The following is a 25,407-nucleotide window of genomic DNA, read 5'->3' as shown; positions in this document are numbered from 1 at the left end:
GTAGAGAATGATTTCAAGCTGAAGTGAAGAATTGTTTAGCAAGACTGGACGAGGCGATTCCATCTCTTGGAAACCAAAGAAACTGTTGAACCTAATTCCTTGTGGGCGAAGAAATTAGAGAATATGTGACAAAGAAGCTCGTCGGGAAACGCTGATATATTTCATAAATGGATTGGCCGGCAGCTTCAAACGCTACTGGACTTGTTGCATTCTCTCATGATGATTGTTGGAATTTGATGCTGTTATTTTAAAGGAATTATATAAGTAGTTATTCAAAGGGTTTGACTGTACGGATATATTTCCTCTCCTTTCTCGACATGATTTTGTCTTCCAAGGCGAATTTAAAACTATGGATTCAACTTTTAGGATTTTTAGTATAAACTATGGGTTCATATTTATTATTTGTTGCAATTTCAGTGATTTTTACCCATAATTTTTTGCATTGAAAGTTATGAGTTCAACTGAACCCGTCATCTTAATATTACATACGCCCTTGTTTGTTTTTACTTGAAAGACTTAAAATTGCACTATTGAACACCTATTATACACTGTTATACATTTATATATACATTGATTTTACATGTAGTTGAATATACACTTTTACACCGTACATGTATATCACCTGAAGTCGAAAGTTCCAAACTCTTCTTTACCATCATTTATACATATTATGTGGTTATACACGATACAAAGTAAAGTGTACATGAAGGTAGTAGGCTAGTATTGTATCCACATTTGATTCACTTAAAAAAAAGAGTAAATGATGTAAGAAATCCCATAACTACAAATTAAATCTATTAGGATGAAAATACAATAGCAACAACAGGAGGTTTACACATGTTCTACTACCTCATGTCAACCTAATTAAGAGACCTTACGAAAAAGAAGTGCAAAAAATGAGCATATTATATTGGTCCTTTCGAAAAAAGTCCGTGGAGAGAAACCATTCTTTCCAGCACCATCCCAAGTCACATTTCTTCTACCGGATGGACATTACTCTTCGCCAGCGTACTCGCTTGAAATTGACAGATAAGAAAAATAGGAGCATAGAAATTGCTCCTGGGCGATTCCTTCTGCTGTGCATTGAGCTGTAATTTTTTCAAGGGAATGTTAGGTCAGGTTGGACGAGTTAGGTTTGACACATTTGACCCAATTCATTTGGATCTAGGCAAACCATTGATTGATTTGATTCATTTTTATCTAAAAAAAATATAATAAATAGTTTAAATTAAATTGTTCCTAATTTAAAAAGCTATCCGTTCTTTTTAGAACAAATACAAATGAAATTATAATCACAATAAAGAAAAGTATGCCCAAAAAAAAGGGGAAGAAGTACAAAAATAATATGCCAAAATCGACGCACACGGAAAGGAAGGGGAAGAAGTACAAAAAAAAAAAAAAAAAAAAATCACTTCTTTCTACCAGCCAACAAATACAATAGGAAGTTACATCAAACAACCAAAAACCTAGTACGTATATAAGAAAGTAGAAAGTAAAGTACACATTCATTCAGTCAATTCGTCAAACAATTGAAACTAACGTTTGCCGTATGCAATTCTTTCCTTGTCTTAACCAATTTTTTTTTCTTACAAGGAACCCACAAAAAAAGGACTCGAAAACCCCATAGCACAGAGAATAGAGAAAGCAAATAAAAATGCGCGGGGCGATGGAAGCAATGCAGTAGTGATTTATTCCATTATCTATTCTCTTTTAATAAACCTCATGTCCAATAAATAGCATTTTGCTCCATACAACTCCCCCAAAAAAATTAATCAAAAAAAAAATTATTTATATTTTTCTGAGGAATTTTTCAAAAATGGGTAATTTGGAGATTTGTTTCAAGGATTTGATTCAATCGGAGTCGAAATCAAACGGGGTTCGGTGTTTGAGTTTGAGAAGTAGTGATTTGTGTTTGAATTCGATTAGTTTCGATGGTAGTAACAACGATGTTGGGTTGCTTCTAGAAGATTCCGCCACGTCATCATTTGTTTCGTTGATTTCTACGGAAAGTTATTCTTCTTCTTCGGAGCGTGTGTTACGTGCACGGAGGAGAGGGATCGGAATCAATGTTAGGAGAGGTGGTGGAAGGTTTTTGTCGATTACGCTTTCTGATTCTAATGAGATTTTAGGGCAGAATGGGGTGGAGAGTGAAGTTGGAGTGTATCGGGAAGTTGAAAAGGCGGAGGAGAAGGGGAAGGTGCACGGCGGAGGTGCATTGAACACTACTAAGCATCTTTGGTCTGGAGCTGTTGCTGCCATGGTCTCTAGGTAATGAGGAATGCTATGTTATTAATTTGAATTGCTTTTCATTCTTATGCATTCCTTAAAATAAGTTAGTGTTGTTGTTATATTGAGGCTTTGGTATGTGGCAAAGATAGTATGTGTGACGTGTTGTATGCCGTCTAGAGGTGGATGCAGGATTTGAAGTTTATGAGTTACTGCAATGATGTCAAGTTAATTCACAATAATAACTGGAGAAACATAGTGGGTTATGAGCTAAATATTCTTACACATTTAGTGGATTTATTAATACAAGTACATGGTTTTAGTAAAAGAAAAAGAGTTCACCTGAACCCATACCAATACTATAGATCCGCCCTTGTGCCCCGAACGAGTTGGAATCCTGGCTGGTGAGCTAAGATTGGTATTGAAGTGGAGAAGGGTAGAAGGGTATTCTATGAAATTGGGAAAAGTGGATTTCTCAATTATGAAAAAAAATAATGTTAGTATTATTGCTAATGAAACAATTTGAATTGCTTTTTGTGGTAAGGTGTGGTAGAAGTTTAAGTTACAAAGAAAGTTAGTGTCAACCAATCAATCAACTTGGTCTCAAACCCAAATTAGTTGGTGGTCGGCTTTTTAAATCCTCTCTATTCATTTTCCTCTATACAGATGAACTGTATATTCATATCCACATTGCTTAGGACCAATAGGTTTCAACATGCTTTGACTCATTGATTGCGAATTTATGTCATTTAAGTTGGAAGGATGCATATTTGCTTTATAAATTGGGAAATGCACATTCTTTAGTTTGCTCTATATTCTTAGTGTTGTTGGGATATCGAGGCACTTGATTTACATTGAAAAAGTATAGAAAATATTAGATTCTAGAATTTTGAAGTTGTCCAACATAATTGATGAATGTTTAATTGCATATGTATGAAAGCGCCAGTTGAATCTTTTCTCTGTTGAGTCATTCAGTGGGTGATGGGAGGCAATACCTGGTATATGAGCATTAACTAGTACTAGTTAACTAAGGAGTGTGCGCGGTTGAAGCTTTGCTAACCCTTCTTTATACATGAATATGTGGGACCCTTTGTCATGGTTAATAAGGGGTGGCTGATCCAGTTTCCATGTCTATTTCACATCAAGAAAAGGAAATTTATTCTCCTTTTTACTTAAAAGTCTTCTTCTTTTTTCTCGTTTTCCTTGACTTTGAGGAAATCATTTTGTGTATTTCAGTAATTCATACAGAAAGTAAGAAATCTTAACCTGCTAAAACCACCAAGTATCCCAGATTGGAAGGTTTAAATTTGAAGTATTTTCTGCTTTTAGTCTATTAGAGATAAAAAGACCACCACCTATTTCTGGTAGAATTTAAACATAGAAGTTGAAATTAAGGTCTGAGTCTTACCATTCTAGCTAGGTGTAGTTCTGCTTCCCCTAGTTTTGGAAATGAATCTTTATAAATCCATGCCTGATCCGGGAAGAATTTGATGTATTTGGGGATGAGAATATCAATTAACATATTTAAGATGCTGTTTGTAGTTTGTTGCATTGTCTAGTACAATATAAACCCTAGTATTACTTATGTTGGAGCTTTATACTCTTGTTGCATTGAAATGGAACATGTTCCTTATATACCGTATGTGTAATCTGAAATTTGTTTATTCTTCGTGGATTCTATGAACTTTGTCTATGTAATAGTTTCCTGAACTGCTTTGTTTCAGAACTTTTGTTGCTCCACTGGAAAGACTGAAGCTGGAATATATAGTTCGTGGTGAACAGAAGAATCTATTTGAGCTCATCAAGACAATTGCAGTTACTCAAGGGATCAAGGGGTTTTGGAAGGGGAATTTTGTGAATATTCTACGAACAGCTCCATTTAAGGCTATCAACTTCTACTCTTATGAAAAATACAGGGATCGTCTGCTCAAAATAACTGGTAACGAGGAGACAACTAATATTGAAAGGTTTATTGCTGGTGCCGCAGCAGGAATTACAGCCACTGTGCTGTGCATACCTATGGACACTGTGAGTGATACTTCAGGATTTTCTGTTTTGCTTCTTGATCTTGTAATAAGCATGTCAATTTATAGGCTAAGTTGGTTACATATCTTTATATGACAATGCTTAGTAAAGGGAGTGGAGGGGGTGTAAGCGGAAGCTATCAAGTTGGTACTACGAGAAAACTTACTTTCTTGGCCCTGTTATATGTATGTCCGAGGTATAAGAACAAGGGAAAACACAAAAGCTGATTCTGTTTATTGAATCAATGCAGCGTTTAAATACAAGAATGAAATAACCACTTTCCTAAAGTAACTCCTCTAGAAGAGGAGAACTAAACTACTTCCTAAACAAACTCCTTGAATAAGGGGATTTATTTGAGAAAATAAAGGAATAACAAAATCCTAACTACTAGCTCAAGAAGTGGTCAAAGCAGTAATCTGGGCATAGTAATCCAGTAGTTAGCTTGTGCTCTAATACAAGGGTGCAACTAGATCTTTGATAGCTTAGATTCCTGACTTTGGGTGATCGTTCTACTGCTTTCCACTGTAGATACCCTCTTTAGCTAATTTAGCATTAGTACTTCAAGTTCAAGATAAGCTACATTATCAGGATGTTTACCTTGTCACTTAATTTCTTTAAGCGGCACATCTGTTGTTTACATAATGCAAAGTTTGTCCCCACCTCTTCCTTTCCCTTAATAGTCATGCAACTTATCTTAACTCTGGAAATTTTTGCTAGACATAGCTTGCTATATGTGCGACCATGATTCTTCTTTTATGGAAAATCAACATGTCTGACCATGTTGAGGTGAACCACATGTTGGTTTGGATTGTTCACCTATTCTTTGAGTTGAAAATTGTTGACGATGTATACTTGGAACTTGATCTTAAAACTTGCTCTTAATTGGTGTCTTCAGCAACTTTGATCAGCCCTTTCTATTTATTTTATTTTTTTAAATAAATCAATTCTGGCAGCCTTATATGTTAAGCCTTATGATAAAATAGTGATCTTCTATTATTGTTAATATGATTGTAGTTTCAGCTGCTGAGATAAGGAATATTGGATTCCCTGCTCTACAAGCTGAGCTGTCCCAACCATTTTGCATTCTGAATTTAACGCACTCATTTTGTTAGATGAGTCATGTCTATATTATTATACAAAAGGGAAAAAACTAAATTAAATGTTTTTTCCAAGCCCAGGAAATTATTCTGCACAATTGACTTGGATGACATCTGGGAACTTGAAGTTAGAATATGATTGTGATGCTGAATAAAGTTTCAGATACATCATTGATTCAGATTGAGATATGGGAAGTACTGAAGCTAGACAATGTGATTTGAAGCTCTACTAAATTTCAATAATAGGCATGATTGTCTGAATCATTTTCTGATAAGTAATCTATAAGAAGTGCAAAATACGGTTCAGTTTATCTTGGTATAATAAAAATTCAATCAATTGAATTACTAGACAACATTCTTAAGGAATCACATAATCCAATCATTTGATGCTCTGCCCTTTATAGGATAAGCGTGCCACTTGGCTGTAAATGTTCTTCTACCTTTCTCTTTCTCAATGTCTATAATGTACTTTCTTTTTGCATACTTATTCTTGCAGTTTTTCTTTTTTCATTTTGTACATTCACAAATTTTATCAAGTTTTATCAATTTTTAATGATCATAAAATGTTTTCTTATCTTTTTCGTGGAAAATGTCAAATTTTCAGATTAGGACAGTAATGGTTGCACCGGGGGGAGAAGCCTTGGGGGGTTTAATCGGTACATGCCGATATATGATGCACACGGAGGGGTTTTTCTCTCTTTACAAGGGCCTAGTACCCTCGATTATAAGCATGGCACCTTCAGGCGCAGTTTTCTATGGAGTTTATGATATTTTAAAATCAGCTTATTTGCACTCACCAGAAGGGAGGAAAAGACTAGAAAATATGAAACAACAAGGTGAAGAGTTGAATGCCTTGGATCAACTGGAGTTGGGCACAGTTAGAACTTTGGTATATGGGGCTATTGCTGGTGCTTGTGCAGAAGCTGCAACATATCCTTTTGAAGTTGTGAGGAGACAGCTTCAGATGCAGGTCCGGGCGACTAAGATGAGTGCATTGGCGACTAGCCTGAGGATAGTTGAGCAAGGTGGTATTCCTGCGCTCTATGCTGGATTGACTCCCAGTTTATTACAGGTATGTTAACGAAGCATTTTCTTGACTGTAGCTCCATCATACAGAAAAGATATCTAGGACTGTCTTTCTGTAAGCGCCCTCGAAGATTAGTTAATAAACTATACCAGTTCTCTCTTGTGGAAAGTGGAAATATACACATTTTGTGATAAAATTTATCCAAATGCATTTTACCATTAACTAGGTAAATAGATTTGTCAAAAAGGTAGATGATTTGTCAAGCTACTACCAGTTTAGTGTAAATTCACTTCATTGTGATTTCAATAATTTGTAAATTCACTTCATTGTGATTTCAATAACTAAGTGTGCTTGCAATGCCTCAAGGTATAATCCATGAGCCTGGTAAGTCCAGTTGTTCAGGTTGTCGGGGCTTCTCTTACAGGAGGGAGTTAGATATAGAGAATTGAAAATTGGACCTTGTATCACTTTAAATATTGATCTTTCATGCCCACAGGGCTTTAGATTAGCTGTAAGAGCGCGGCGTGTGATGTGTGAGTTAGGCGCATGTCACATGCTCTAACCCTGTTGCGGACAAAAGTCTACTGTTTTGGTGGAGAACGGTAGAGGGTCGGGTCTATTATCCACCGACTTCCAAACCGTGTGTCATTAGCTCTCACCATTTCTCGGTTATCAAAAGAATGTCGAGTTTTTTTATATAATTAACTTTAGATTCTAATGTTCATGTTGTATTTCTTTTGTATTAAATACTATTGTGCCTACAATCTGTTTGATTTTATACGTCCACTAGCATTGTGCATACAACTTTGTGTCTGGCTTCTTTACAGTTTTGTTGCACAAGTCTCATTGTTCTGATTATTTTACTTACTAATAAGATATGTTACTCTATATTGACATTGACATGTCCTGTTTAAATTTGAATCCTTCAGGTTTTGCCATCAGCTGCAATAAGTTATTTCGTCTACGAATTTATGAAGATAGTTCTGAAAGTGGAATAAACACAGATTGGGGTTTCTCAAGGTCATTCCTGGTGATAACTCCTGAGTTGATACAGACAAGTGGCATGCAATTTAACCGTAAAGCCACTTTGTGGCCCTCTTTTATGTAGTCTGAACAAGAGTAGTTAATAATACAACTTATATATAGGAAGAGTTGTAGCGGACGTTTCCCAGTTCTATGAGCTTTTCATGGGGAATCAGTGCAAAGCTTTTTATCTTTCTTGCTTCACATCCCCAGCAATGAGAAAGTTTATATTAGATGAAACGTCTGTTGGCTTCAATTAGCCTGATGAATTGAAAATCGAAAAATCTCTGTAGTCTGTACGTGTTATGGAAAAGTTATTTTTTTCCCTCTTCTTAATTATTTACTAGCTTAATTTTGTGGCTAAAAGCAGTATTCACCCATCTTGTGCATGGTCTGTCTATATTTTTCCAACTGACAATACTACTAGATGTACCTTTGAGTTCTTAGGATGTGCAGTTCCAAGTAACTTGGCCCTGATGAGTGCCAAAATGAAGTCATAATAGCTAAGCTTTGTACTAGGTAAAGTTTGACTTTTCTAAACAGCAGGGGCTGAGGGACCAAACTGATAAATAATAGAGGCCTAGGACAAAGATTATTATTATTATTATTATTATCATTTGGGTTTATTTATAACGTTGTGGAAAACATTTACATAAAAACTGAAAAGAGTTGGGAGGAAAAGGGACTAACAAGTTATATGAAACGTTTAAACAAACAACACTGGGGAACCTGCTCTTTCGACCAGAGTTTCGATATGTTTGGGCTATATAGCCCTTGGCATTTCGTTAATATTTCATAAAATATCTTCGTGGAATGAATTCGTACATTTTTATTGTCTGAATAATCTAATCATCTGTTGGGGTGTCATTAAACGTTCTTTTGGGGGAGGGGGAGTGCCTCTGGAAGCACTTTTAAACCAAAATAATCTTTCCAAAGATTTTAACAAAAAAAAATAAAAAAAAATGGGTGAATTCTTTTTCTGACTTTTCACCCTCTAAACACTAAGGTTCGCATCCTAGGTTTGAGAAATCAAGCTATGGAGATAATGAACATTTAATTCCTTTTTCAATCAGGCATACAAGAAATGGTTCCAGATTTAAAAGAAAATAACATAAATAGTACTAGCACTAGAAGACAACTGTCAATGTAAAACGAAAAGGTAACTTCAAACATATCGGATTTGAAGAATAGAGAGAGTGGGGGGGGGGGGGGGGGGAGATAGAACTTGACAATCTGCACTACCTTTAAATCTCAAATACCTTTGTCACTCTGGTTTCAGATTTACAAACTAGTTAGTGCAGCCTATTTACAACTCTAATAGCCATGTAACAAATGCTAATTCACACATGGTATATTATCAATACAGAATTCAAGGTGCCGTAGACATAAAAGTGTCGTCGTCCAATAGATCATCAAGATCGATCAAATCGTCACCGAAATCAGCTGCTTCCCCCGAGTTGCTTGGTGCACCATCGCTCGTAGTCTGCATGACAAAGAGAGAGATGACCATGTCAAATTTGGTGTCTTGCTTCCATAAAAACTCCTTTCACATTGAAAAAAGCAAGCCTGAAATCCAGCTACTAATAGGAAAGTTTCACACTGAAAGGAACTTGAGTATTGAATAGTACTGTCAAACTCACCAAGTGAATTGCCAATTATACCTGGTAAAGCCATGCTAAGAAAGTTGACGATGCTGGATGTGCAAATTAGAATTGGTTGATAAAAATATCATGAAACATCTATAAAACCTTGACCACCTATCAAGGGTATGCATGGCCATGTTCACCGTAAAACTAAGAAACCATCCCCCCCCCCCCCCCAAAAAAAAAAAATCTTCTCTCACCCATGCAGGGTGGGAAGATCATGAAAAGGGCTAGTTGATATATTATTGTTACTAAAAAGGATATTAGTTTTGCATATGATTGACGCCAAGAGTGAAAGCAAAGAAGAAATTTACATTTCAAAATAAGGTAATGAAAGAACTCCATTTCACTTCTTAATTATAGATCAAAGATCTCAGAAGAAGTAAAGTCGAAATACCCATTGCATCTAAAATGGATACTAAACATCACAATTAAAAAATAAATTAGAAGCTTAATGAAAAAAGAAGATTTTACATACAGCTACACTCTCTTTATCAAAAGCACCAAATGATGATTTCTTTTTATTTTTTTTTGGTAAAGAAATATTGCACAAAATGATTAAATTTTTTTTTTATTTGGATAAGTAATTACTGCACCAAACAATGAAATGCATTTTCAGGATCAACATATGTCGTTTGTATGGCATCAGAAATCTAACAAGTCTTACCGTGGTGTCCTTCATGTCGGACACAACATTCAGCAGCCTCCGATATTGATCCCTGGCCTCAGGATATTGAACCATCGACTTTACCCTTGCCAGAGCCTTCTGCAACCTTTGCTCAGTTTGCTTTCTGCCTTCTTTTAAAAAATCATAGTCATCCTCCTGCACTGGTCGATCTTGCATGTTGCTTCCTTCAGTAAGTGTTGCTTCTGGTTTAAACCCACGCAATCCACTTCCTTTCCGCCTCCATCGCAAAATTACCTTCTCTAAGATCCCCACAGACCATATTATGTTTTTGTATTTGTTCCTTACCTGGTGTCCTCTTACATGAGCCTTTCAACAACCAAAGAAAAAAGAATATGGCTAAGAAAAAATGACAAGACAAAGTTGTGTTGAGAAATTATTTAGCAAAATGATGCATTATGCATGCATAAAGGTTCAAAAAGTAAGTACCATACCTGAATTTTAATAATTCGTTGGCGGATTAGAAGATAGTCTCTTCTTCCCTTCCAACTGCGAAATTTATTTTGTATACGCACCGCAGCAGTGTGTACCGGCTCATCATGTTGACCAGCCTTGTTTGTCTTCAAAGCAAGAAGAGAGAGAGCATGCTCATCTGATAGTCCAAATTCACTGCCACCGTGTTCTTTTAGCTGCTTCCTCTGGAACGACTGCACCCTGAAGACTTGGTGAATACGAGCGGCTGCTTGAGTTGCATTACGAACAGCAGCTAGAGAATCCTTCAATGAGACTCCATGTGGCCAGTCACCATCCCAAGCTGGTGTAGCTGACCGTTCAGAAACTGTTTGAACAGCCTCTCCAAAGGGTTGCACAGTCTCACCCTGCTTCATTTCCTTCAACTCGAGAGAAGAAAGGTGGGAGCTTAAGGATGACTCTGCTAAATAACCAGCAATTCCTTTATGTCCATTGCTAGAAGCTAAGTCAGCAGGTGTTCTTCCTGAAGGATGTTTAGGAGTAGGATCTGTCAATGCTCCAGGAGCTGCACCTAAGGAGATGATGAGGAAACCCACTGTCCGCTCTCTGACATTGCAAATTTTCAAGATACATCAAATAGTTAAAAAGAAAAAGAAAGAAAAAGGAGGGAGCTAATCAGTATTCGAGTAACATTTGATGAAAGCCATCTCATCATCCTATTTGTCAAAAATATTTGAATCCACTAAAATTGAAGAGCACAGAATTCAACTATTGGCAAGTTCTAATATCCTTGTGTCCATTAAAGTTGGTGAAAGCCACCACAAAAGTACATGAAAAGGCAAAACTAGAAAATGTATCACAAGACAGTTGATGATAAAAAGGGACAAAACTCTGACAAATTACCTTCCATAAGATGCTGCCCAATGGAGTGCAGTCCATCCATTCACATCTCGGAAATTGACGCTTACACCTGCAGCTATAGTAGGTGGTATAGCCCAGTCATAACCAAGAGCTGCCGCAAAATGTAGGACTCCTTGACCACCCTCGTCCAGTACGTTAGGGCCTTTCCCGCCTTCAGCAACCTTTTGGAGGAGCCAAACACGTAACTTCTCTTTTAGAAGCTTTTGTAGGAGCTGGTCTTTTACCTTCTCCGCCATAAAGTTGTTCTCATAAGTAAGGTTCAACATTTCTTCCCACTCATTGTCATCCTCTTTTAGCAATGAATTGATTTTACTGCACACATTGGAAACATCATCCTCGCTGCGAGGCGGAGAACTTAGGGAAACAGTGGATTCCAAAGATAATAATTTTCCGAATCTCATATGAAGAAGACTTTCACTGGAGCTGCAACTATTTGCAACATCAACATCTTGGCTCTCACTGACCCTAAATTCAAATTCTCTTACTTCACTACATGCCAACCTATTGGAACATGTTATATAAAATGGAACTCTTCCCACCTTTTGATTAGGTGTATGGCAGCGTAGAACACCATCAGCTATTACTTCTGCTGGAACTTCCAACTCACCAAACATGCATGCCCACTTCTCCACTTCTGGCTGGGATTTCAAAAACTTCCCGGTGATGAGAACCTGTTAACAAAACAACAAAGAGTTATCACCCATACATGAATGGAAGACTTCAGATTATTTTAGAGCAATAAAAAACGAGGTGAGACATTAAAAATCTTAAACAGAACCCTGGCTTCCATGTGGAATGCATGATAGATATAAAAGTTCACCTTAATTTCTGACCCAGCAAATGCCCAGCTTGGTGAGAAATCAATAATGCTAAAGAACTGATCTTGGGAGAGTGAAGGACTTAGCATGTAGGTGTCTAACTGCACTTGCGAAGCAATTGTGGAATTATCAACTCCATCGTCATCTCCGACATTATCCCAATAGGAACTAGAATTGGATTGCATATGTGGCTCACTTACATCTTCAAGTTCCTTACTCATCCACCGGTCAAAGCTATCAAGCTTCTTTAAACCTTCTCTCAAGACGCCATCTAACAAAGGTTGTTTTAAAGATGAATGATCGGTTCTGACCCCTATGCTTAGATTGTGATCTAATTCAGCATTTAGAGAGCCTCCAACATTTGCATCTGAAAGTTGTGATGGAAGTTCATTCTGCATTGGATGTTTATCTTGGTGGGAAGGAAGTATATGGGAAGCTTCCAAGGAATTGTGAAGTTCTACATTATATGCAGCACTAGACCTGATGGTATGATCAGATGCCAAATTCGGATTCAACTTCTGATCCATGGACCACTTGGATATAAATGCAGCATCACCTTCAGAAGTCTGCATCTCAAAGTTGACAACTTCAGTTAATAAGAAAACCTAGACAACATCACTGTACTTAGTCTACATGCAAACAGGAAATAAATGTGCTATTGATTTTAAATATCAGTCATCACAAATTTATCATAGTGCTGAAAATCAATGAATTTATGCTAAAAACAATTACATCAAATAACTAAGAGATTCTCAAAGCACTTGACAGAGAAAATTATTGCGGCAAAGAAAAGCCTTCCAAAAGCATGTGCTTAGTTTGCAGATTTTCCTGAAAAAATCAACATTTGCAAAAGCAAGCGGCTTAATATGTACTTTCCTCCTCCAACTTGCACAAAAATTCCTTTTATGCACCTTTTCTTTGCAGGCAACTTATTACACATATTAACTTGTAAGTCCATGTCTAAAATCCCCATGAATAGCCCAAGACCACTTCCTCCTGGGAAGTGCATGACACACACCAATTATGGCACAACATGTGTCATCCCTCTTCCCCTATGATGTCTTTCTTGTAGAAATCGTGCGCCTAACTTCCAAAATCTACTATATTCAACATCTGTCAGACTCGAGAATCAGAGAGAAGACCCCAAATGGGCGGCTCAACTTCTTTTTATAAAGTTAATAATTCTATTAATGTGGGAAAAACTCTTGTATACATGACGTATAGCAAAACGTAGAGAACCTATCAATAATATGTTTTGTACAATTGCCGCCCCACATTCTATATAGACAGGAAGCTCCAGGGTGCACCAAAAACTAAGAATAAGAGCTTACTTCTTTCTTTCCACAAGACGCACGATGGCTAGCATTGACTTCAACTTAGGAGACTAATTGATACAAATCCTTACAAAATCACCGACAAGTTATAAGAACTGCTTTCCACTACATCAAGATAGTAAAGTTCACAAGAGTTTGGAAGCGGAAGTGACGTGAGGTCGTGAGCACCACAAATGATTGAAGTTTAAATGCAATAGAAAGCTCTCTTCTAGAAAAAAATAACTAATTCTCTAGTGAAACAAACTTAATACCTTTAGCGGTAACTTTATCAAAAAACAGCTTGCATTTTATTGCCCAAGCAAAGCTCAATAATTTACGTCTGTCAGTGCAGTATTTATCACCTTTTCTTCTTCTTTTGTCCTCTCTCTATATACACACACACACATACACACAAAGAGATAAGTCACAGATTCAGATAATCCTTAATATTAAATTGAGATGGGCTCAAATTGAGTAGAAATGATCTAAAGGAATTATGTGGCCTTCCCCAACTAGTTTGGGATTGAGGTGCAATTGATTGATTGATTGAAGGCGATATACCCGCTACCTTTATGTTTCCACTTGTAAATAGGACATTGAATGGAACCATAAGACATACACAATAAGGATTTTATGATGCTTTCAAATTTCTTTCAAAAGAGAGATGAAAAATCTCCGCTAAAGCCCACGGGATAAGTTTGCAGATGTGATCATGAATCAAACGATCGAAACATTCAGCTGTCGACAGATAAAGCCGGAACCTTACCGCAAATGAAGGATGGCAAGGCCCCGGTTCCCTTACTGGCATTTGGACAATATTTGAGTTGAAGTTGGGAAAAAAAAGGTGTTCTTTAAGTTGAAGCCGGGAAAATAGTTTGTGGAAGCTGACGTTATGTCTGGACATGAACTTTACTTGGGAAAAGGGTCAAAAATTTGTGAGTGAAAACCAATATTTTACTTGAAATACACCTCGAACCCCTATTTCAATATCTCACTTGAAGTTCATATATTAAAAGTCGGTATTTGCAAATATTTAAGGCCAAACAAGTATTTATGTCCAACAGGCCCTTAGAGTTCTGTATGACTGCTAGAAGGTTTTTTCGCTGAATGCCGTCAAAAGAAACAAGGTCCAGAGATAATAAATTGGCATGCTCCTATTGCTCCTGCTCGCCTTTATCAGTCCTATATTAAGTCATGGATATTAAATATCCAGAGCATCTGGTCATGTAGTATTAACCATGTTTTTAATTAGTTATGCAGACTAAAGCAGTACTTGTGATGACGGACTACATGATAATTGCAAGGAAAGCTTTAGAATATGCATGCAGGGGCTAGTTTTCATCCTCTCTCTCAAAGATATAACTATGCAATGTGCATGAAATTGAAAGGCAAAATTTATTACAAAATAATGATGCACAAGTGAACTCCTTTAGCATTATTCACCTGCCAGTCTCCCAAGCTGTCAATGCGGTTCTGACCCTGTTTTTTGAAGTCATTTAAGAATACTTGACCCATTGTAGTGCTTCCTTGTTCATGTGTCATATTATTTGCACCTGACTGGCTAGAAGGCTGGAAATGGTAAGACTGATATGCAGCAGGATTATTAACTGAAGTTGTCTCCCATGATGGGAAGTCAAGGTTCCTGCTGGGTATATATGTATTTGCTGTGTTTCTACTCTTATTTCCTGGTGCGCTCGAGAAGAAATCCATATCAGAACTTCCTGCAAACTGTACTTGATGATCATCTGCTAAATAAACAAACAAGGTTTTCGGATTTGTCACACCACATTGATATAAGCACTGAACTATTTGGAAAGCATTTTTAAGAGAAGCAACAAATGCCAATAACAAATGAAAATAGGATGACAAGAATCAATTACTTGAGAAGGGAATCGGATGATAAGGTACAGGAAGGCTCTCTCCAGCTTTCTGCATCATACTTGGCTGAGCATCAAGGAATGAGTGAAATCCAGAAGTTGGATGTTGATTGTACGCTGGTGAGTTTGTGGTTCCAAACGAAAATTAATTAAAAAAAATTCTTAAAGAAATGGAAAGCGCAATCCATAGATGACAAGCCTAAAATATCTCCCACTGTACCAGAACAGTTTATTCTGAAGCCTGATACAGAAACATGCGATTAAAAAAATTACCTGATTCAGCATCCTCATATTCTGAGGCCTGCGCACTGCTAAGGCTGGTCGCGTCAGTGACTTGTGAGTTCACTTGGTAACCATTTGGATAAAATTTTGTAGATGCAGAACTGTCCACCTCAGAGCTGTGTACATCTTCATCAGTTTCTTGAAAACGAGGAGTAGCTTCTTGAGGTTCTCTGGTACGGCTAAAATTTGTCCTGTTACCCTGCAGAAGGAAAAGAACATGACGATCAAATCTATTAACAGAAAATGAGGAAATTTATTTTAATGATGAATTCAGTTTCACTTTCTTAAGATAAAATGTTGGACCAACAAAGACTCGCGGTACTTTACTGAGGTCATGATGAATCTCTCAAATAAAGGTTAGGAACTTCTGAACACATTTCAATTACAAGCAGTAAACAACTCTGATGTTAAGATGCATTACTAACATCATGAATAGATATGCACCAGCTGGTTCCAAACATTGTTTGAACATGACAGAGTCTCCTTACAATGCAAATCATTTTGTAGCAACTTTATTTATTTCATTATTATATTTGATATTGTGCCCTTGAATCATCTCATACGAATTTCTTCTATACTATGCTGCCTTGGGCAACTGAGGAAAAGGAAATATAACCACTTCTCAGCTGTAAGTTGACTATTATACCAACTGCTGAAGAAAGAACAAAAAAGTCAAAGAAAAGAAGCAAAATGGAAAAGAGGTAGAGGATGGCAAGCATATACCTTTACTTCCCTGTAGTGGACAAGAACAATATGTGACATTTCCCTGCATAAGTGTTCCCGGAAAAAAAAAAAAGGAATGAGGATGCTAAGCAATGGTTAGAAGAAACAATGATGGTTAGAAAATGAAGTGAGTGATGTGCAAACCAAAACTAACTTCTAGGCACGTTGGTTGACAGCGACAGCAGTGAGACTACAGTAAACTTAATTGCAGATTCTTTTGACAGTTTTAGGATTTCATAAGAAGGACATAAATATAGAATTAGAAAGGAAACAAGGAGAGAAGAAAAAGTGTGTGTGCGCACGCTCCAGGACTTTGCCGCACAACAGTAAACTTAATTGCAGATTCTTTTGACAGTTTTAGCTTATTTATTCAAGTAGAAGAGCTCGATAACTAACTTTGTAGACAAGATAGCATTTTAGTCCATGCTATTCAAGATTCAAAACAATATATAACAGGAGAATTAGTAGTACAAAGACGCAAAATGTGCATAAAACATCCTTGAATGAATTGATCAAGTTATACTGTGTCATTTATGAGACAGAATTTTTAATGGAATCGTAACACCCTTCTAGCTAGCCCATGCTATTTATGATTTAAGAAAATACACAAGATATAAATACTTAAAATATATTAATCAGTGTCCCCTATCTAACCATTTAAGCTTTCAGACGAGAAAGTTCATACTATTGAACATGGCATTAGAGCAAGCAAAAATCCTGGATTGAGTCTCACCACCATCCATTAATAAAAACATTTGTGACAGGACTTAAAAATATACAAATAAACGTGTCCCTCTCTAGCGTTTTGAACTTTTCAATAAGGAGTACATGCTATTCAACAACGATATGATTATTTGATCTTAGATGCAAAGTGTGCACAAAATACCCTTTAATAGATTAATCATCCATCATGTGTCAACCTTTAGAAGGAATAATGACCCCTCAACATTCTAAAGCATCTAATCACCTAGATCATGCAAAATATCGAAAGCAAAAAGGTAAGCTAAATATCATATAGAAGTAACACCCATCAAGCATAATAACAAATAATTTTACAGTGCCATAACAGTATTCCTATTATTATAGGGATGAACAAGCTAAACTCCTACCAACCTAACTTTCAATTAGCATGTAAATGTTAATTAAAGATGTCTAACTAATTGTTCGACATGAATAAAAGTCTGGATTGACTTTCAGCTCCAAGGTTAGAGCAATACACCTATAATAGCATATCTGTGTGCTAAAACTAATATTATATCTTTTCACTTACTCTTCGAGCATCCAATAGCTGCGTCTTTGGAAATTCTCATTCTCTTCTCCATGGGCGTAGTAGCAGTGCAATACATCAATGCTTCCAGCCTGTAAGAACATTAATTTCTGATCAGCTTCCTAATACAAGAACAAAGCCCTCATAGAATGATAATTCCATGAATGTCTAAAATTCGAATTAAGTACAACAAGTATGCCTCAATCCCAAACTAACATTTTCAAATCAAGGACATAAATTTAATAGGCTTCTGCACAATCATAAGGTTCCCATCAGTTTTACCTTGAGCCTCTCGTGAGCCTCCTTCACAGTCTTCCCATCTTTTTTCTTTCTCCAGCTATGGCCATCTTTGCGAAAATACCGCAAAACCTTCCGATCAAAAAGAAACAGTGAACCACCTGGAAGGGCCATACAAGTCAATTTAAAAGGTGTAAAAATACAATAAAAACGCTGTGGATTCCAGGAATAGCTACATATTCTCGAAAGCTCTACAAACATAAAAATGCTATATACGAGCTGGTGAAGAAACTGCGAAAACAAGTTTAATGAAGAAATGTAAACTTATTTATCACTATCATGCCATCAGTTAATTAATAGGTGGTTCTCAAGCAGATTAATCCTGATAATTACAGATCATCACATCAGATTTAGGCTTAGCAGCTTCCAAACATTACCCATCATCCAGTAAATAGACTCAAGAAGTCCTAAAAGCAAGGAAAAGAGTACGTAGAGCATAATCTTGATTACATAGGATGACGGTACTTACACATACGTAAGACAAAATAACAGTCTTAAAACCAACTGGCAGGCCCATGAGTTACTGATATTCGGCTAAAAGTTCATATATTTAGTGCATTTCTGCCTCATATCTTGTGAATATTTGTTGTGGTTTAAACAATTATTGGTGTATTTTGATCTCATTACGTGCTTTATATGTGTAGGAATGATTTTGGATTAAAGCGACATAAAAAGGCAGTTTTTCGGCACAAATAGGAGTTGAAGGCATAAGAGAAAATAAGCTGAAAAGGAGACGTCAGCCTGGCTCGCCTCACGAGCAGGCCTGGCCTCCAAATGTGTTGAGAGATCCTGCAATCCAGTGAAGCGAAGCCATCGTGAGCCCCATCGCCAGACCTGCTCAAAAGAAGCCTGGAGGTGAACGTCAAGGTTCTCGCGTTGCGGGCACAGAAGATGTGCGCTCCAGGTTTTCCAATTCGAGTTGAGATTGGACCAAAACGTCTTCTACACCTATAAATACACCCTAAACTCGATTTTTACACAACTTTTGACCGAGGGAGGGTAAGAACGGCCGTGGAGCTTCAAGTTCATCTTTTCTTCTGCCAAACCCCAAAGTTTTATGTTTCTTGGGATGATTTGTCGTTTGGCTACCATGTCTATGTGGAGCTAAACTTCACTCGGGGGAGGAAATTCCAAATTGCACATAGGATTGAGTAGAGCAAGTTTCTGAACCCGGCCTCAGTGAATTATTTCGCAATTAGGATAGGGATATACCATAACAGTCTTGCTTAGTCATTATACAGGAATTACAAAGGTGTTCTTGTTAACTCTAATTTCATAGGAACATAGGCGCAAGCTTGACTTGAATAGGCGAGTAGGACATCGGAGATTAATAAACTAGATAGATTGAGAAGTTAAATCAGTTGAAGAATATGATAGGATTGTTAGATAATCCATAATCCTAGATTGTTTTCATCACATTGATAACATAAGAATCTGCTATTCTTTTGTCTAGAGTTCATTCTTTATTTTCTTTTTTCTTTTTTTGTTCTAGTTTGTTTGGATTCAAGCTCTTTTGGTTTTAATTCTTGTTCGATAATTAGGATCCTTTAATCTAGTGAATAGTTGACAACGAGTCTTCGTGGGAACGATACTCTATTCACTATTTTATTACTGGTCGACCGCGTATACTTGCGTGTGCGTTTGGCAGCAACAATTACTAGACAAGGAGGTAGAAGGGCGTTGAGTTTAGGCTTTATGGCAGAGGAACATGTCCTTTTTACCGAGCGTGATCTGAAGAAAACTAATTAGATAAAACAAGTCGTAAAGCATCTAACCAGAGGTCTAAATAAGGGGGCAACACATGAGTGAAATAAAGCTATACACAGAAAACACTATGCATAAAAAGACTACACATTGGAATCTAGTAAATGGAGCTAAAAATGATGTCGACAAGTATTTTAAACATACTTTTAACAAATAGCCTCTATCTGAGAGTAGGAAGGAGGAAGAGTGAACTAGAGGAGAAAAAAGTTGAGCATGTCTCCCCAGGTACACGCAGAGACATGCATATGTGACATAACTACATTTCCTCCCAGACACATACACATAGATATAGATAGCACATAGCAGACTGGATAATGCACCATCAAGAGAGAGCGTGTAGCAAGAGAAAAGAAAAACTCTATTCAGAAACTACACCGATCACATTTTAAGAGAAAAAAGATATTCAGCTAATGATCATACTTGGAGGCCTATTTGGAGGCTCTGGAGCAATCCGGAACTTCTGATAGTTTTTAAGAATTTCGCAAATTTCAGCAGGGCGTAGCCATCTATGTTGTGCTTCTAAAAGTATCTGATCAATATCTGCATTCAACCACAAACTTTCTCAACATACGTGAACCAAGACCAACCAATCCTCCAGTCACAGGAGATACACTTAAAAGCCAAACAGTATGCTAGACAAACTAATGCAGAAAATTATGTTAAACATGCTCAAAGAAAAGCCATTATGCATCTGATTAGAGTGACTTTCTAATCAATATTGGATCACTTCACCGGTATTCCTTGCTCTGAAGTAACTTTTTAATCATAGGTTACTCTTTTGAGTGATTCCATGTTACAAGAGTGACCAAATTAATTGTTTTTGGGTAAAAAAAATACCAAGATTAGACAACTAAAGTTCTTTCAATCAAATGTTTCACAAGGTACGATTCTTGGATTCTAGTGAACCAAAGCCCTATAGCAAATCAAGAACTTGATATGCAAAGAAATTAATATGAACAAAATAAAAAACGATTTAATGAATCTTTAAGGCAAAGAGAAATTTAACCCCAAAAAAAGGAGCTAAAGGAACTGACCTAGTTGAGCATTAAGACCATAACGCCTACTGTCAGCCATCAACACATACACAAAGGAACTAGCTCCGATCTAAACACTAGTAAAAATCTTGAACCAGCAATTGAATTAATCAAAGAAAAGATTTTCAAGAACTGGGGTTGGTAAAAGAAATCACTATTAATCAAAGAAAAGAGTCTCAAGCTGAACTGGGGTTTGGTCAAAAAGAAAGAAAGAGAGTAACTGCAGATGGGTTAAAGAGTTGATTGAAAGAGAAAATAGGAAACAACGGAGAAAAGTGGTTAATGGAAAGTGCCCCCCCCCCCCCCAACCACCCGGGGGGTGTTTGAAGGGGTTGGGGTATTGGAGCAAAAGGGGCCGCCGAAATGGAATAGAGTTTTGAGTTCAGACAGGTAGTACTCATAAGAATTGGGTCAATGTTTAACGTGATTTTTGGAACGTAAATACGTAATAATATATGTATATTCTACTTCTTACTGAAAACTTTTTTCCTGCGGGAATTTAGCGGGCGGTGTAACTAACTCATATTCCATATATATAATCTTGTGTTATAAAAATAGTACATTATCGTAAAAGTTAACTGAGTTTCTTAGGTGAGTGATTTCCCATACAGGACACCTGAGATCGACAGTGCTGGCCTAAGGGAAGTCACTCCCAAAATGAAAGCCCCAATTTATCATTGTTAGTTAAATTTATATTATTAAATAATATTTATTATAAAAAAGATACTATTTTTTTCTTTTTGGATATAGAAGTTATTTAGAAAAAAAAAATTATTTAAATAAATATTTGAATTTCATAATAAACATACATTATAGCAAAATAACAGTTTGATGATGATATTGATAATAAAAAAAAATAAAAGCAAAATCTCTTGTAATATTTTTCAAAATCAACATAACTAGGCAAAGTGATCACAGGATCAACCTACAACAACGACCCAGTAGAATCCCACCAGTGGGGTCGGGAAGAGGGTAGAGTGTATGCAGACCTTACCCCTACCCGGAGGGGTAGAGAAAGAGTAGATAAAGTCATTTTTTTAAATTCAAATAAATTTGAACTATTTCAAATGGGTAAAATTATTTTAAAAATCTCCTTTAGTAGTACAAAATCACGATCATTAGATGCTAGGAACTTATAAACATATTTTCTTAACCGCGGATATTTCTTATTAAAAAAATCTGAAACCTTGGTGAGTAGGGTTATTAGATATCTTCCATGGTAGAAGCTAGCAGGTAACCGAGTGAAGGGACAAAATATGTACAAGACGGTCCATAAAACTGTTATTACAAAACAAAAAAAAAGAAAATAAATCATATATGTATACAACTTTATTAAATAAATTTTGGGCCTTTTCTTAACGTTCGGCTTTAGGCACCAATTTTTTTGAGCCGCCCCTGAAGATCGATTTCCCTCACCAGAGGCCTCTTCAATTAGAGCTCGTTGCACCGGACTTGCCTAGCGCGTTTTACATCTTAGTTTGCCTAGTGCAATTTATATCTCCCATGTAATTTGTGAGTTATTGCACAATAAGCAGGTTACCTCACATTGAATTAAGATTATCTTAAGCTATTAATTATTATTGAGGTGTTCTATCATTTGTAAATAATTTTATATAGTCCTAATCAAAGACAGTAAGTGATTATTTGGCGCATGTAACTACTTATGCTAGAAGTTATAATAAAATTACTACACTCTTTGTTTATTAGTCCATGATCAAAGAAGTCTCAAATTTGATAAGGAATCATTTTGAAATTAGAAGATTTAAGGAAATGACTCATGTCACGTGCGCTGCTGAATTATCTCATTTCTTACATAAATTTACCTATTAATTTGAATCTACTGAAATTCTTGTCGTGCATCTTATATATGTAAAAGCTTGTTAGCCAATTGAGTAGAGAAGTCGAGAAAATTAGAAATAAGTCAAACCTAGGAAATAAGTCACACCCATATACCCTCATCTCATCATTCCAAACCGTGTTATAGAATTGGAAGTGTTTATTTTGAAGTGGTTGACTTGACCTCAGGTCTTGCTGTAGTGCACTATATTTTGAATTTTTCTTTACTTATTTAACTGTCCTTATTTGGTTTTTTCTTTTGCCGAAAAAAAAATGAGAACGAGTAGTATTATTTGAATAATTGTGGGATAACAGACACTCTTTTTGTATGAGCTTAGTATAAAGAGAGTTATCTTTTCTGTACTGCAACATAGTTTAGACGGAAAAAAAGTAATAATTCACATCATATACAGTAGTTATTCATGATGTATCTCTAAAAAAATTACTCGATGAGATGACAAACAAAAAAGTAAACAATATATTATAATTTAGAGAAATGGTTAATGTTGAGAGTGGAGTTACTTAATAAGTCTAGGAGTTAACTATAGTTAGAGTCAGTAGAATTAACTGCAGTTAGAAGTAGTGTTAATTATGTGTTAAGAAATCAGTTAGTTAGTTAGTTAGATTAGCTGTCATAGGTAAGTCGGTTGAATTCAATCTTGTATATATGGATTGTACAGATATGAAATGAAGCAAGCAATTTCATTTGAGCTCATTCTCTAATAACCTCCATTTCCTACACTGAGAACTTGTCTTCCTCGACAACCATTGCTGCAATTCTTCATCTTCAGCTCACATTTTGACATCGTATCAGAGCTATGGGAGATTGAGGAATAATTGCTCAATTTCACCAGAAATTCACCATTTTTTTTGTTCGAAGGCCATGGCTGCCAATGATACTTTGCCGGAGAAACTAAGCCACAATCATCCATTACTTTTTACGACGAATGACAATTCAGGTGCACTTCTAATGAGGGACAGAGAATTACTTTGTATGGAGCCGAGCGATGAGAATCGCGATCCTTGGTCGCAACAAGTTAGAGTCCATCGAAGACACATACAAAAAGGAGGATTGTGGTCCAAATCTCGTTGATCTGTGGGAACGATGTAACGCAATTGTCCTATTATGGATAATGAATTGTGTTTCAGCTGAATTAGTGGAATTGTATATTCTTCAAATGCATGTGCAGTTTGGAATGAATTGAAGGAGCGATTTGATAAGATAGATTGTTCTAGGACTTTCCAGATCCATCAGCAAATTGCTAAGATTAGTTAGGGAACCAGCTCAATAGCAACATATTTTTTGAAATTGAAGTTGTTATGGGCAGAATTTGATTGTTTAGCCCCAATTCCTGAGTATGATTGTGCTAAGTCACGTGAATTTATTGTTTTCATGGAACGATTGAAGCTGCTACAGTTTCTCGTGGGGCTCAATGAGTCTTATGAACAGGCTCGCAGTCAGATTCTTATGATGGTGCCTGCACCAATGATCACGCCCAACTATGCCTTATAAAAAACAAAGCAGTCGTTGCAAATATAATCCGGTTTACAAATCCGGAGTCAAATCCTCAAGGAACTAACCTATTTATTACAACTCTTAGTGATGCGAGTACAAGCTCAAACAAATTCCGGATGCAAGATTTTTATCAATAAATATTGGGATTTGTTTAACTAGAGTAAAATGATCTTAAAACTAACAATATTCCAAATTGAAGATAATTCAATGGTAAAAAGATCTAGGGTATTGATTTCCCCAATTGCTAGATTAATTCTTAACTCTTTTGCTATCATCTCGCCGTAATACTCAATGAGGATTATGAGCTATGGGCTACCGCAATTATCTTTCGATCAACTACGATAATTTACTAGAGCATTCTCTCGAACTACTCTAGCTGATAATTTATGCAGCTCTAAATTATCCCACCAAAGTTTCGTTATTTCTAACCCCACTTTTAAATTCTAGTAATGAATCTTTCCAATTACCCAAAAGTGGTGTTGTTCAACAACAATCTAACCTACTATTCTTTCTCAAGCAACACAAGGTAGTTAGACACGATTAATAAAGCGCTTATTCAATTAATCACCATATAAAATATAGTTGAACAATTATATAATAAACTCGACTCGATTATAACAAAACTAAATCAAAACTTCATCTAACAATTGGTTCCATCAACCCTAGATTAAATGTTTAGCTACTCATGGTAAAACAAGATAAAACCATAAAATCATTCGTAATTCACAAAATAATAATAACAAGAAGAGGATTGAAAAACTTTAATGGTGTCTTGATCTTCTCATACTTGTTCATGCCTCCAATTGAGTCTAAAAACAAGCTTAACCTTGACTTGAGCGAGTTTGTTGAGTTTATATAGGGTTAGGATAAGTTTCCCACGCTTTACACTTTAGCCCTTAAACTTTCCTGGCCTTTTCCAGATCGACCGTGGTTGCGGGCCAACCGCGGTTCGACCGCGGTCATTTTAAACTTTTTGTTTTTTGCTTTTCTTTCACCGCGTTCCAGCCGCGGCCCAACCGCGGTCGCGGTGGGTTGTTGCCCAGTTTTTCTTCGCCTTTTCTTGCTCGTTTTCATCCGGGCTCTTCTCGATTGGCCTTGTATCTACATATTTGACCCCACACTCTATATCCTCCTCCTAACTCGGAGTAGTTCCTGTAAATCATAAAAATCTCAAATAGAGAATTTTGTTATCATTTAGCACTTAAAACATCAATAAACTATGGTTAACTTAGAGCATAAATAACATCTACATCGCATAATATAGGCTACTATCAACACCCCACACTTGAACCGTTGCTAGTCCTCTAGCAACAAAACCACACTTTATAGGCCTAATCATCACTGGGTCACTTCCCTACTCCTTATACTAAGAATAATTCACATAGATAGACTACCTTAGCATAACCTCCCAGCCGCAATAGTGGACTCTCTCTCTCTAGCCAAGTAATATCCCTAACCGGCTTTCATACTCCCAGTCAGAAGTCTAGACTTACCTTCCCTTCATGAATCACGTGTCTACTCACCACAAAAGAGACTTGTGTCATGGTCATTATAATTCACACATTGATGAATTCAAATACGTAAGATTTCACTTACCTTCAGGAAAAAAATTCTTATGCCAC

The 25,407-nt window shown here is 36.5% G+C and overlaps 2 protein-coding genes across 3 annotated transcripts; one reads left to right on the top strand and one right to left on the bottom strand.

The window, feature by feature from the left end:
* The first annotated feature begins 1,503 nt into the window (after nucleotides 1-1,503).
* Nucleotides 1,504-7,731, top strand: LOC107799468 (putative mitochondrial adenine nucleotide transporter BTL3). Its single transcript, XM_075225075.1, has 4 exons — nucleotides 1,504-2,268; nucleotides 3,951-4,254; nucleotides 5,953-6,420; nucleotides 7,305-7,731. The coding sequence occupies exons 1-4, from the start codon at nucleotides 1,817-1,819 to the stop codon at nucleotides 7,371-7,373; spliced, it is 1,293 nt and encodes a 430-aa protein (XP_075081176.1). The 5' UTR covers nucleotides 1,504-1,816; the 3' UTR covers nucleotides 7,374-7,731.
* An 892-nt stretch (nucleotides 7,732-8,623) lies between these two features.
* Nucleotides 8,624-20,937, bottom strand: LOC107799467 (calmodulin-binding transcription activator 3). Of its 2 annotated transcripts, none has more exons than XM_016622590.2 (13): nucleotides 20,434-20,937; nucleotides 19,820-19,939; nucleotides 17,621-17,736; nucleotides 17,342-17,430; nucleotides 16,072-16,114; nucleotides 15,340-15,547; nucleotides 15,070-15,183; nucleotides 14,633-14,937; nucleotides 11,879-12,442; nucleotides 11,041-11,729; nucleotides 10,161-10,743; nucleotides 9,709-10,035; nucleotides 8,624-8,881 (listed from the first exon to the last, which is right to left on the bottom strand). In XM_016622590.2, the coding sequence occupies exons 1-13, from the start codon at nucleotides 20,471-20,473 to the stop codon at nucleotides 8,768-8,770; spliced, it is 3,312 nt and encodes a 1,103-aa protein (XP_016478076.2). In that variant the 5' UTR covers nucleotides 20,474-20,937; the 3' UTR covers nucleotides 8,624-8,767. The 2 variants fall into 2 exon arrangements, with proteins under 2 accessions (XP_016478076.2, XP_016478077.2); XM_016622591.2 differs by having other exon boundaries at nucleotides 14,633-14,934.
* Between the last annotated feature and the right edge of the window lie 4,470 nt (nucleotides 20,938-25,407).

This window comes from Nicotiana tabacum, chromosome 11, assembly GCF_000715075.1.
Source record: "Nicotiana tabacum cultivar K326 chromosome 11, ASM71507v2, whole genome shotgun sequence".
Taxonomy (NCBI): Eukaryota; Viridiplantae; Streptophyta; class Magnoliopsida; order Solanales; family Solanaceae; genus Nicotiana; species Nicotiana tabacum.
The sequence above is the reverse complement of the archived record's forward strand: the minus strand, read 5'-3'. Positions and strand labels throughout refer to the sequence as shown.

Bases quoted from the DNA above. Each gene is read 5' to 3' on its own strand.
- LOC107799468 (XM_075225075.1), top strand. From the start codon at position 1,817: ATGGGTAATTTGGAGATTTGTTTCAAGGATTTGATTCAATCGGAGTCG. The intron at 2,269-3,950 runs GTAATGAGGAAT...GCTTTGTTTCAG, and splicing joins GTTGCTGCCATGGTCTCTAG to AACTTTTGTTGCTCCACTGG. The intron at 4,255-5,952 runs GTGAGTGATACT...TCAAATTTTCAG, and splicing joins TGTGCATACCTATGGACACT to ATTAGGACAGTAATGGTTGC.
- LOC107799467 (XM_016622590.2), bottom strand. From the start codon at position 20,473: ATGGCTGACAGTAGGCGTTATGGTCTTAATGCTCAACTAG. The intron at 12,443-14,632 runs GTGAATAATGCT...TTTGAGATGCAG, and splicing joins ACAGCTTGGGAGACTGGCAG to ACTTCTGAAGGTGATGCTGC. The intron at 8,882-9,708 runs GTAAGACTTGTT...TTTGTCATGCAG, and splicing joins CCGACATGAAGGACACCACG to ACTACGAGCGATGGTGCACC.